Genomic DNA, 13,369 nt, shown 5'->3' with positions numbered 1-13,369 from the left:
CAAACGCACTCAAATCTTTTAATAATAATAAAAAAGTCATCGGATGGGTGCTGGTATTACATCCCGATCTCCCTACCTTGTGTTTCCTTCCAGAGAACTGATGCTAGTGGCCGACGCCCTCCGCCTGGGTGGAGCCATCCTGGGCCAATACCCGGACATGTTGGCTCCCCAGCTGGTCGGTCGTCTACTGCCCGAAGCTCCTCACAACCCAGCCGTGTCATCATTGCTGAAGCAGTGTCATGATAAGGGCAAGAACCACTGCGCGCTGCTGCCAAGCCATCATTGCTTGCATACTCCTGGAGGACCGCTGAAGGTAGACTGGAGAGACAATTTCCATAAATTTTGGGTAAAATCATTGAACTACTGTGGCTCAGTGTGCCATTGCACCAATGAGCTATTCATTTATCTTAAGTGCAGTTTTCTCTAACAGTTGGCTCGACCATTATAGACGGCGATACGGCTCACCACCTATCACGTTGGTCTAACAAAAAGCTCGGTGAAGTATGGGCACTTAGTTCATCTTGCGAGGGATGTACCAGTGACCATCCCAATTGGGTATAGCCCTCGATGCGACACATTGGAATAGGGCCTTCCCTATTCTTCATAAAACTCTTCTGCAACTTCTTTTGAATAGATGTTTTATTTATAACACTGTATTACCCTGGTCTTTATTATTAATTTGTTTTTCTATACATTCCAACAGTACTCCCTCGAAGGCCACCAATTCGCCGTCTTCGCGTTCCGTATGTCTTCAGACAAGCGCTTCGTGGTCTCGATATCCAGCCGGGTCATATCCTGGGACCTTTCCACATCAGACCTGGCCAGAGACCTCTGTCCACAACTGGAAGGGATCATGCAGAATTTGGAACTGTCCCCGGATAATAAGTGGGCCGCTGCTAGTACTAATAACTCTGTGGTAAGTCGCGACCAGCTGTTGGTCTTACTTTCACACTCCCCCAGACCTCCCCCACTCCTACTCTTGATAGTTTCACTCTCCCCTATCGTCATTCGTAAAAAACCCTGTTTGGCAAAATTTGGTCTCCGTCGCGTGGTCTATATTGTGTGTACCTATATGTACAGAGCGTTAGTGACATCATAACGAAACCTTTGAGGGATGATTCAAAACATGGTTCTGAGTAATAATCCAGTGGAATTTTCCATCGCAAAATTAAAACTGATTTTTTTTAATTTTCACACTAAAATTTTCATGATTTTTCCCACTGGAAATTCTACTTGATATCAACTCAGAATCATGGCCTGAATCATTTCCCTGAATATTTTCACGGTGGGTTTTTTATGGGTGCTAGTATCCATACGTACTTGTACTGTAAGTATGTACCAAGTGTAAGTTACATCGTAACGAATACCAAGGGGGTGATTCAGCTCACTATTCCGAGTTAATATCAAGTGGATTTTTTATCGCAAAAGAATAGAATTGAAAAAAAAAAGTCATGAAGTTTGCGACGGAAAACTCCACTTGTATCAGAATCATGGTCTTAATCATTCCTTTCAGTATGCGTTACGAAGTCCGTATGTATGTATGAATCCAATTATAAAGTAAACATACCTGAATTTACGATAATTAAGTTATGAATTTCATAATTTGAATGCAACTTTCATTTTCCAGTCGATGCTTCTCAATATGCTAACGAGTGAATACATCACCATTGATAATCCACTTGACGAAGGTACCGACATCATATTTTGTATTTTATAATTATAGTTCCATGTAATTGCATTTAAACAGCCGCCGTGGTCTAGTGGTTAGAGCGTTGGGATATTTTAATAATCCTCTCGAATCCAGGTACCGGACCTGCACCAATGAGTTATTCATTTATCTTAAGTGCAGTTTTCACTAACACAGTTGGCTCGACCATTATAGACGGCGATACGACTCACCACCTATCACGTTGGTCTAACAAAAAGCTCCGTGAGGGTACCCTAATTGTCCCTCCCACTTGGGTCGATTGATTCTTTTCAAATATTTTTCCTCTCAGACGGCGCCCTGAGCTGAGGTTCGCACCCAACTGGGCACCCTTAGGCCTGTTGTCTTAAACGTTGTATCGGGTGAGAGCCTTCAGCGCTTCCCATTTATTTTATCCGGCCAAGTAGTTAATGCCATCTGCGGCAAATCTAAATATATAAAAGGAGAAACTGACTGACTGACATATCAACGCACAGCCTAAACGGCTAAACGTAGGCACTTGAAATTTCAAAGGGACGTAGCTTAGGTACCGTAGAGGTGCACTAAGAAAGGAATTCCCGAAATTCCCTCGGGAATGGGAATTAGCGGGAAAATCCTTTTATATGAAAAATCTAAACCGCTTAAGTTAGACGCTTGAAATTTGGCATGCAGGTACCTTATTAAACTTAAAGCTTAGTTGCAACAGGACATTGCAAAATTCCCACGGAACGGGAAAAAACATTTCTAAACCGCGTAAGATAGATGTTTCCAATCTAGCATGCATGCATACCTTAGTAAATATAAAGTTTATGGCTGTAATTAAATTAAGCATTTCTTAACCTTTTTCCCACACAACCAAAGATCTCTCTTTTATAACACGCCACGCGGACGAAGTCGCGGGCAAAAGCTAGTCTACAATAAGTCAAGTCAAAAAAAAGTTACCTCAATTGTTATGTGTGTTGATTCCTTCAGGCGAGACAGTGCGAGGCGTGTACGTGCTCAACCACAACATGATAATCTACGGGCCTCGCTCCTGGGTCCAGTACAGCATGAGAGGTGAACACCAGGCCACGCACCCAGCCGCCGACACAGCGCCGTACGACGACGTCAATTGGGAGATACTTTGTGAGTCCAGTTCTTTTCTTTTAATAGCATATCTTCTTCTTCTGTTTCTTCGTCTTCTTTTAATTACTTGAAGAATGATTTATGGATACCTTGATTATCAGGGTTCGAGTCCAAATCTCGACGCACCAAACGGAATGGCCTTGAATGTCATAGTTGCAGTCGAATCAAGTAATACTTAACTTTTCCTATGGGCGCTGGGTCCGCAAGGGCATCCGCCGGCGGGGACGCGGTTGTGTGCAATTGCGTTCCCGTATCCCCGCCACACGGTGGCAATGAGGAACACCGTTGGGTTTTAGTGGGTATACCGGGTGGCCCCGGGGAGTCCCACATAACCACGTCGTCCCCCCGGGCAGGGTGGTATGCATAACACATTTCCCAACGTAAAAATATTAATTTGACATAAGCCAACACAGAAACACGCGCAACGATTGCGTAAAGTTTTTTTTTTTAATGTAGAAGTTACCACAGATTAAAATGAATGCTAATGAGTGACTATCCAGGCCACGTTCCCAAAAAAAAATAACATTCTGAAACCCTCACATTTCTTGGTATGCCAACAGCAATTGAATTCCGAGACCTGGAAACCTTCATCATGTCGATGTGGAGTGGGGACTTGGACGATGATCGTCTGTTGGTCCACTTCTGCAAGGAGGGGTCGTGGGTGAAGCCGCTGCGGTGCCGGGGGGCTTTTGCCATGAACAAGCATTGGACGAAGGTTTATACCAGCGATCCTGAGAGGGGGTATCAGGTGAGAAACTGAAAGAGACAGACTGATCATGTGATCTCCTTTACAGCTTACGGCCATTAAGACTAAAGACGCAGAGGGGGTGAGGTTGACGGTACGGACGATACAAATTAGTGCGGGGTGGAGAGTTACCATTCTATATGTATCGGCGCAGTTGTGATAAGCACGCTACGGTAAATCACCACGCGTACCACCTGCAAACAACAACACGTGTGCGCTCCCACCATGCGGCGTTCCGCCTTTAAATACCTTGCGCTCCGCTCACTATGGTTCAGAAGTGAGTCGTCCGTCGCGCTGAACGGAGCTCCTGTGTGGTCGAGAAATTCACACTCTGAATCAGTTTTTGGGTTTGGTTTTATTTATTTTTGTTTTAAAATTATTATTTTTGTTTATTATCATTTTTTCGTGTAAAATTATTTAATAATAATTATTTGCTGTTAATATGTTTGATGGATTAATTTATTGGTTTTATGTTATTTAATGCATGAATTAAGTGAAAAAAAAAGGTATTTCAATCGATTTAATTTTTAGTTATTATCAAATAAACGTTTAAATATATTTCATGGTTTTAATAAAGTGTCCTAATATATTTTATCTCTTTTATATGTAATTTTATTCTTTATTCTTCAACACCAAGTTGTCAGAAAACAATCTGCTGCTAATATTATAAACACTTTCAAGGACAGAACGTCTAATGACGTTCCGATAGGTGTTATATTGCCTATTATGAACCATGATCTCTGTCCATGAAAGGGGTAAAATTATTATCCAAAGATTCATTATCATCATTTAGCAATCTCTACGCTTACATTTTTTGTTGTATTAGTTAAACACCTTAATCATCATACGAAATGTATTTCAGGTGTCAATCTATGAACTGAATGAAGACACTCTCAGCTGGGACAAAGCGGTGGAACTCCACCATAAGGAAACTGACACAGCTGAAGCGATGCTGCAGCTGAAGCGAGGACGGAAGGATCGCATGTTACTTGGTCAGTATTGTGGCGAACCTAACTAGTTGATCATCTAGTTCCGCCTACATGCAACAGATGGCGCCACCATTCAATAATACAGTCCTGAAACGCGCTATCGAAGTTTATACCTACTAGTTCCAATGTAATACCGTTGAATCGTCAATCCCTAGTCACACTACCAACTTGTGACTAGCGAGGTCCCTGAATAGTTGTATAAACAAAAAAAAGAAACGTGGTAATGCGGCGAGTGTAATGGGGACCTTTGCGCCTGGAATAACTCGGGGGGGATTATTTGATAATTAGACACGTAAGGTCTTGAACAAAAAAAATATATTTGTAATTTAATATTTCAGCAACAACGACCTACAGTTTCGTAGTGTGGGACTTCGAATGCATGATACCGAGAGACAAACACGTGGAAGAAAGGAAGAAGAAGAAGAAGGGTGAAGAAGAAGAGAAGAAAGACGAAGAAGAAGAAGTAAGTAATAAAAACTTGTTTATTTTCTAATGCAATACATTTATTTCAACTTCGGCTCTTAGTCGATTACCATAATTTTGTTAGATAATAAGGCGGCACAGAAAGGAATACTTTTTAAAACGTTGCAACCATAGACCTCATATAACATAGACAACCAATCTCTGTAAAGAAGAGTCCGCGGCGCATCTTTTCACAAGCGAGACGACGTGTAACAACACTGTAGTCATGATCAATATCATGTACCCACTTTAGAACCCTGTCGCACTATCATATTTGACATTTAATGAGACTAATGGTTTAATTTGTCAAAAAAAGTTAATGTGACATGGTACCAAAGTGTATACATATTAGTACTCGTGTCCGTACAACGGATATTGCACTTTATTTGAACAGCCATAACATCTTAATTTGAGGGAACGAACTTATACTATCTAAATAACTTAATGTATAAGTATTTACAAAAAAATCTTAGCGAATGTCAGCGGTCATAACTCAATTGATGAAACTTAAACTCGAATATAAACAATTTTAAAAAGGTCTTCCAAAAAAAAAAAAACAAAACATGAAACAAAAACAAAACAATACATGAACACATAAAAAAAACAACAAATACACAAACACACACACACAAATACTTGTTTTTTGTTTAACAAAAATTAAACATGACACATAAAGGAGTAAACGCTGTTTTCAATCTATTAGTAAATGGAAACATTGCTTTGCCAGGAGGAGAAAGAAGAAGAGCCAGAAAAGGACTGGAGCCTCGAGGGTATAGTGCTGAAGCTGCCTCATACAATCCGCAACATCTCCACCAAAATGACTCAGTCCAACTCATTCATGATCAGCAATAATAACACATATGCCGTTGCTGGTGTCAGGTATGTCATGATGTCTAAGATGCTTCTGTTCACAAAGAGAAAAAAAACCCTCAAATCGAAGATCGGTTAAATCGAAGAAAATCTGACTCGGACGGAAGTTGAACCCGCAGTTCTTGTCAAGCCAAGGCGAGCATGTTAACCATTACACCACCGGGTCCTCCTCCCGTCCAAGTCGTGGTTGGACTGTAAGGCTCACGATCTTGAAGCCCGAATTCGATTCTCGACAATGTTAGACATCACTTTGTGAGACTATTCATCGTTTGGTAAGGGTATTCGCTTCTAAGGCTTCAGAGGGCACGTCAAGCCGTTGGTTCCGGCTATTAGAAATAGAAATAGAAATACTCTTTATTTGCTTTTGAAAAGGGTACATTAATTAGCCGTAAATTTCAGTGAAACCGCAGTGGAGCAGCGTGGTGGAGTATGCTCTATACCCGCTCCGGTTGATTGAAGGGAGGCCTGTGCCCAGCCGTGAGGCGTTTATGGGTTGTTTATGTTATGTTATGTATTGTCATTGTAATTAAAACTACAAGGAATGATCTCCTGAGCACTGTTTCTCCTTTCCCTTTCATCAGAAAGAATCTCTACGTCTGGAGTCTGGAGACTACGAAGCTGATCAAAATTCTGGACGCCCATTTCGGAAGGATTGTCCAGTTGGAGCCTTTAACCGTTGGAGCATGGAACAACGTTATAACCTCATCCATCGACAGGACTGTCAAGATCTGGAACATTGACAATATATTTGAGCAGGTGCATAAGATTGACAGGCAGGAATTGCCCATTGATGCTATTAGGTGAGTCCTTAAAAATTGACTGTATGAGATGTGAGTACAACTTCTCCCTCTCTCCCTCTTTTTTTCTCTGTTTTCTCCTTTAGCGTATTAACTTTACTTTCATCATAATGATATCCCTAGCGTTATCCCGTTCACGGAGTCCGCTTACCTAACCTGAAGATTTAGCAGGTTCAGTTTTTTACAGAAGCGGCTGACCTATTTACTCAATACGTGACCTGCACCCCGGAGTCTTCATACAATATTGTTTTACGCAGACACTTCACATTGACGTTATCGTACACACGCATCTGTGTGTGACATTTGACGCCCACACGGTTGAAGACTAAAGTAAGATCGAGCGGGGGTGAGGTAAACCTAGTTCTGCCGATAGTGGAGAGCAGAGAGTTGCCGTTCCATACGTAGTATTATTCCTCATTCTATGGCTTAAGTCTATGGATCATACCTGTTTCAATGAGTCCTGGATTCCTAGTGCCTCATTAGAAACATCAACAACAAACTGGCGACGACTGAACATTAGTGTAGTTGATGATATTCCAAAGTCAACATGTCTATCCTCTTGCGGCCGCGATTTCCAGAGACAATAGCTAAACAATGCCATTGGTGTGGCTTTTTTTTCAGTCTTGCCCGTGACAAGCAGTTAGCAGTGACAGTTACCCGTAGCTGTTGGGGCCTATGGGACACAAGCACTGGTCGACTGCAAGCACAACTGGCTGATGCTCCACTTGGGGCTATAGTCACCCATGCCATCATCACACCTAATGGGGAGAATGTACTCACAGCTGAGTCTGGAAACGTCGTCATTTGGGATGTTGCTGAAAAACAGGTATTTGAGCATAACCACACCCCTGACACTTCATGCCAAAACTTCGTTTTACACAGACACTACACATTGACGTGTGACGTCTGACGCCAATACGATTGAAGACTAAATTAAGACCGCGGGGGGTGAAGTAAACCTAGCTCAGCCGGTGGTGGGGATAATGATAATGATGAAATTTTGAGCATTTTTTTCATTTCCAGGTGATATTCAAAGAAGAACAGAAGGGAGTGAAGCAGATACTCCTTCTAGAAGATGGCACGAAGTTCATAACCATTTCTATGCGCGCGGCTTCTGAGAACGTGGACAATGTTGGTGTTGCCAGTATTGTAGCTAGAACTATACCTGGTAAGTAAGCCTGGGTTAAAATGACCACATTGAAACAATTCATCTTGAAAACAATATTGCAATTTAACATTTACATAGACTACGACCACACCCCGGACACTTCGTACAAATATCCTCGTTTTACGTGGACACCACACATTGACGTTTTCGTACACGCGCATCTGTGTGTGTGGCGTCTAACGCCATACGATTCAAGTGTAAACTGTATCCGAGGGGGGTGCGGGGGGGGGGGGGTTGAGGTAAATCTAGCTCATACGCTGGTGGGGAGCGGACAGTTACCGTTCTATACGTATTGTACCTCCTCAAGTCAATTCGTATCGGACGCCGACCTCATTTACCGTACCTGCCGAAAGCTGCTAAGTGGTAAGGGAGCACTGTCTGTTTGAGAGACACTGTCTTGCTCGCACCTACGCGTTAGGAAGCACACGGTAAGTATGAGATACAACATTTCGTCAATATTTCCTAGCTCCTGATATACCAATTGACATTTATGTATTTAACAGTATTACGTTTTTTCAGATGGCGAGAAGATCTTCACAGCAGAGTATGAAGTGCGCGGGACTCTGTACAGATCAGCAGTGGTGTCAGCTGATGAGCATCACATCGTGGCTCCGGGCGTCGACAAGTCTTCCAAGGACTGTCTTCATGTCTTCCACGCGAAGACCGGCGCTCGGCTTCACAGGTTCAAAATTCTATTTATAAGGCGATTCTCACACGAATTTATGCCTTACGGACACTGCTGGTTGTTGAGTTCGGTAATTGGTCTCACAGCCCACATGATAGAAGAAGACTGACTTTAACTTTGTAAATTATCTCTTCACAGGATACCAATAAAGAACAGCGGCATCAAGGATATGCAGTCTATAGTGGCGCTGCCCCACAAGCCGCTGTGGGTCGCTGTGGTGGGGAACGACAAGTCTGGCATCCTGGACATCAAGTCTAAGAGGCATATCCGGTATAACATAATACGACGTACACAAATACTTTATCACACACACAGAAATATAAAAATACAAAACCAAAGAGAAATAGTACAATAGGCAGCGTAGCTAAGTAGCAATCTCTTCCAGGCAACTTTTGAGTATGTAGTTGACCAAAACAATATTTTTAGATGAAGTATTCAGAAAAGGTAATTTTTGTTAGAAAGGGCTTTGGAAGGCTTCGAATGAAGAATGTCTTACAAGTACCTATGTATCTATTTGGTAATTTTCTGTTCATCGGTTAAAATGATTTATGCGGCCCATATTTCTAGCCAGCCAAACCAACTATTTAAAAACTCATCATCTCCCATACATTTTGACAAATCCGGATTTTTACAGAAGCGACTGCCTGTCTGACCTTTCAATTCGCGAAAGGAAAACCAGACATTGTCAGATTGACAGATTTTAAAGATGGCAACCCTCCGAGACACTTCCAAAAATTCAAAAGATGCCTTCACTTTACCAATTGGCCCTCAGAATCGTTCCTCGTTGGAACGGTGCTTGCACTCGCGACGGGAAGACGGGCCTCTGCGCGCCCACCAGAGGAGGCCTGGAACTGATCGAGCTGAAGCGAGGCACCACGGTTCAGCAGCTCATCTACCGTGCGGCTGAAGGAGTATTCTCCATAATTACGATGTTCAGCTCCAATGACAACTATGTCTTCTACTACCATAGTGGCAGGAAGACTGTAAGAGTCTTCAGGTAAGAGGGGGAGCAATTAATTGAATAGGTTATCATCTCCCTAGCATTATCCCGAGTTTCGCAGGGCCCGCTTGCCTAACCTGAAGATTTGACAGGTCCGGTTTTTTACAGAAGCGACTGCCTGTCTGACTTTCCAACCCAACTAATTCATTTAATAAGTATTACTGCTATTATACATGTGTTGACATTGCGCACCTTTATATCCTCAAGTCATTTCCCTAGCATAAGGTATCCTGTTTTCTGTGAAGTGTCCTGTTGTGTTGTGCGCGTCGATGACGGACCAAAGTCGACATAGCCCAAACTGAAGTGGCAGTGGGCGGAGCACATCGCTAGTAGAACGAACAGCTGATGGTGCCGTCAGGATCTCGAGTAGCGACCGCAGACCGGTGGCCGGTGACCTTCTGAAGGTCGCAGGAAAACGCTGGATGCGGGCAGCAGAGGATCGGTCATTGTGACGAGCCTTGGGAGGCGTATGTCCAGCAGTGGATGATTTCCGGCTGATGATGATGATGATGATTTCTAAGATTTGTACCAAGTTGATGACAATGGGCTCACTCCCTATTAAATACATGGGACTTAAGCTGAACAGGCGTGATGCTACGAGTATGTTGTGTTTTTAACAGACTGACAACCTCTGTGATCCAGTGGTTGAGCGTTGTGCTCACAATCCGGAGCTCCTGGGTTCGAATCCCGGTGGGGACATATCTTAAAAATCACTTTGTGTTCCCAAGTCTGGTTAGGACATTAAAGACTGATCACCTGATGGTCCGAAAGTAAGATGATCGGTGCTTTCGGAAGGCACGTTAAGTCGTTGGTCCAAGTTACTACTTACTTATGTAAGTGAGTAATTGTTACATGAGCCTTATCAGGAGCCTTTGACGGCTCAGTAGTAACCCTGACACCAGGGTTGATGGAGGTAATCCACTTCACAACCCACACGATAGAAGAATAAGAAGTAACCATGTTTTCTTGGATACAGAACAATAGACGGGAAGGCAGTAGCAGAGTATCGTGCGCCAGCGGAAGTGACGGGTTTAGCCAGCGCGCATGGCGGGAACGCTGTGGCCATAGTCTCGCAAGATGGCTGCCTCACTGTTCTTAACATTGTAGATCCACACGAGTAGAATCAAATAGATCACTAGTAGTACCTACATACAGGGTGTTAGTGACATCGTAACGAATACTGAGGGGATGATTCAGACCATTCTGAGTTAATATCAAGTGGAATTATCCATCGCAAAAGTATAGAAATGAAAAAATAATTTAAAAAAAAAATTGATTTATGCGGCGACGGTAAATTCCACTTGATATTAACTCAGAATGATCTGAGTCATCCTCTTCAGTATTCGTTACGATAGGATGACGATATTGCTTTCTTAGATGAATTGCTTCGATGTGGCCATTTTAACCCTCCTAGTATGCTAAGTAGCATGGAAAATGCTGCACCGACAAGAGCGTGGCTCTTAAATTAATTATGTTTGAGTATGCTCAATCCTATGACAAGCCGCCATTGCTAGCCCATTGATGACGTAAGTGTTACCATTCAATTGGTATCTCCAACATGTCTGGGCTAACCTTGAAACACATAATAACGGGTTCTTACCGCGTTTAAATGGGGATATGAGACTCCCGATATTTCGACACTGTTGCAAGTGCCATGATCACGGGATGATGGCGGTAAGAACCCGTTATTATGTACTTTAATTATGATAATAACCGCGTAAACTTAAAACAATATATAACCTTGAAATGCTAGCTATCAGTTTTCAGCATACCTGGGGAGTTAAAATGGCCACATTGAAGCAATTGCGCTTATAAAAGTATATTGCTTTCTTAGATGAATTGCTTCGATGTGGCCATTTTATCCCCATAGGCTTCTTATACCATGGTTCTGGTGATGTTCTCACTTTGGGAACTTTCCCGGTAATGAAAAGGCACAAAAATACGTAATTAAAAAGATCTTTATTACCTAACCTTTAGGCAGATAAGACCAGAGGACAAGAGAGAACCATTTGAAAAAGAAAAGCAGCCAATGTCTTTACTATTAACACGTTCACTGTGTACAGTCATGAGGAATATAATGTACCCACTTTAGGACTCTGTCGCACTAACATATTTGACATTTAGTGCGACTTACCGTTCAGTTTGTCAAAAAAGTTAATGTGACATGGTACCAAAGTGTATACATATTAATGCTCGTGACCGTAACTGGAAATTAGACATCAACGCCTTTTAATTATTTATAAATAAATACCTACCTATGTTACAGGCAAAGTATTTAATCATTTGCCAAATTGTATTAAATCACTGGATGGCCCTCAATTTAAAAGAAATCGAAAGGAATGGCTAGTGGACAAGTGTTTTTTAAGGCTTGCATGAGTACTTCGGTTTAACGTTGTGTATATGTCGGAGTTTATTGTTAAGTTTAAATTACCTACTATATACATATATACTATATACACTACTATATACTATATATACTATATACTATATATATATAAAATAATAATTATAAAGTTTATTCTATATCACCTACTAAGGGCAAACTGTCGATAACTTCTAAAATGTAACACCCACTGTACACAGTTAGACAATGGCCCCGATTCCTGCAGACACCTCCTAATTTTATTTTAAGTTATATCCGTCATTTTCTTATCCGCCGAAAAGGATAACAAGTTAATTTTAAAATGAATGAATAACCCGTGCGAATAAAATAGGCATTTCGCTGGTATGCAATCCGTTTGACGTGCTGTCAACGTAATTCTGTCGGGTTATTGCCCGATGTTTAATTTTTAGCCGGTTGTTTTAGATTTCTGCTTAAAATTTCCATAAATTTTATGCCTGTCGATTACCCGTCTCTTTCTTTTTCAACGGATAAGAAAATGACAAGTGTAACTTAGTAGATGGCGTCTGCAGGAATTACTTAGCACCAATCAAACCATATCTCACATAGTGAACGAGTGCCCTCTACACCGGTTCCCAGGTGGCATGGCAGCTCGGCTGAGCTGCATTGTGTGACGGATGCGGCAGAGACTAAAGGACTAGAAGTTAAGGGAGCTTAAGCTCGATATATGATCCATGCAGGATGTTTTATTTTTGTCTACCAAACGCAATAATAAGCACCAATAAACGATTAACACATTAGAATTTATGTACTTACATACACATACTATGGCAAGAATAAAATAAGCTGAAAAGCCTTCCGTTGGATTTTCCCATATTCCCTAGTGACCCACATATGGGACATGCACTTATCGAGTTTCAAATTTATTGACTCATATGTGGTTCATACACAGTGAACGTGTTAAAGTTTTTTTTCATGACTAGAACGTGCTCCGGTGCGGTCGACAACCAGCTGAACTGTGCTTTATACTGTTGATCTTGTTGAGTAGATAATTTATTATAGATTTATGCCCATCGTTGTTATAAAGTAGAATTGAATTTTATATGAAGGTCTTTCCAGGCTTCGTTCACCAAAATCAATAAAGATGGCGTTGTGCAGCTTTAAGAGAAAAATAATAGCTGAAGAGGTGATGTTACTGTGATAAAACAGGCGAGAGGTGGAACTTTGTGTATATGTCGTGGCCAGATCGTAGAATTGATCACTTCATGAAATGGTCACACTTCATGAAATAGAATATCATTCGTTTGCCATATCATGATGTGGTTTGGGCAGATCAATGAACACAAAACGTTTAACGATATGAGCAAGTAAATGCATGATTACTTCATGATATGGCCAAACGTTGGCAATCATATCGTAAAATTAGTAACATTATCCACCGGTAGTGGCGCTGGTGTCGATTTTATATTTAAAACTTGATTGATATTATAATCGATGAGTCGA

At 41.7% G+C, this 13,369-nt stretch overlaps 1 protein-coding gene across 4 annotated transcripts in view; it reads left to right on the top strand.

Moving 5' to 3' along the window:
- Positions 1-10,738, top strand: part of LOC126377713 (NACHT and WD repeat domain-containing protein 2) — a 60,363-nt gene extending 49,625 nt beyond the window's left edge. For all 4 annotated transcript variants that reach the window (XM_050025483.1, XM_050025482.1, XM_050025484.1 and 1 more), the window contains 15 exons: positions 94-313; positions 704-916; positions 1,628-1,688; positions 2,657-2,809; positions 3,370-3,557; positions 4,417-4,546; positions 4,882-5,006; positions 5,733-5,884; positions 6,457-6,675; positions 7,294-7,498; positions 7,696-7,840; positions 8,360-8,522; positions 8,664-8,795; positions 9,298-9,522; positions 10,502-10,738. In XM_050025483.1, coding sequence (XP_049881440.1) covers positions 94-313; positions 704-916; positions 1,628-1,688; positions 2,657-2,809; positions 3,370-3,557; positions 4,417-4,546; positions 4,882-5,006; positions 5,733-5,884; positions 6,457-6,675; positions 7,294-7,498; positions 7,696-7,840; positions 8,360-8,522; positions 8,664-8,795; positions 9,298-9,522; positions 10,502-10,646 — 2,476 coding nt within the window. In that variant the 3' untranslated portion in view covers positions 10,647-10,738. The remainder of the gene's footprint in view (positions 1-93; positions 314-703; positions 917-1,627; positions 1,689-2,656; positions 2,810-3,369; positions 3,558-4,416; positions 4,547-4,881; positions 5,007-5,732; positions 5,885-6,456; positions 6,676-7,293; positions 7,499-7,695; positions 7,841-8,359; positions 8,523-8,663; positions 8,796-9,297; positions 9,523-10,501) is intronic.
- Positions 10,739-13,369: the final 2,631 nt, after the last annotated feature.

This window comes from Pectinophora gossypiella, chromosome 24, assembly GCF_024362695.1.
Source record: "Pectinophora gossypiella chromosome 24, ilPecGoss1.1, whole genome shotgun sequence".
Lineage (NCBI taxonomy): Eukaryota > Metazoa > Arthropoda > Insecta > Lepidoptera > Gelechiidae > Pectinophora > Pectinophora gossypiella.
Note: the sequence above shows the minus strand (reverse complement) of the source record. Positions and strands in the feature narration are given on the sequence as shown.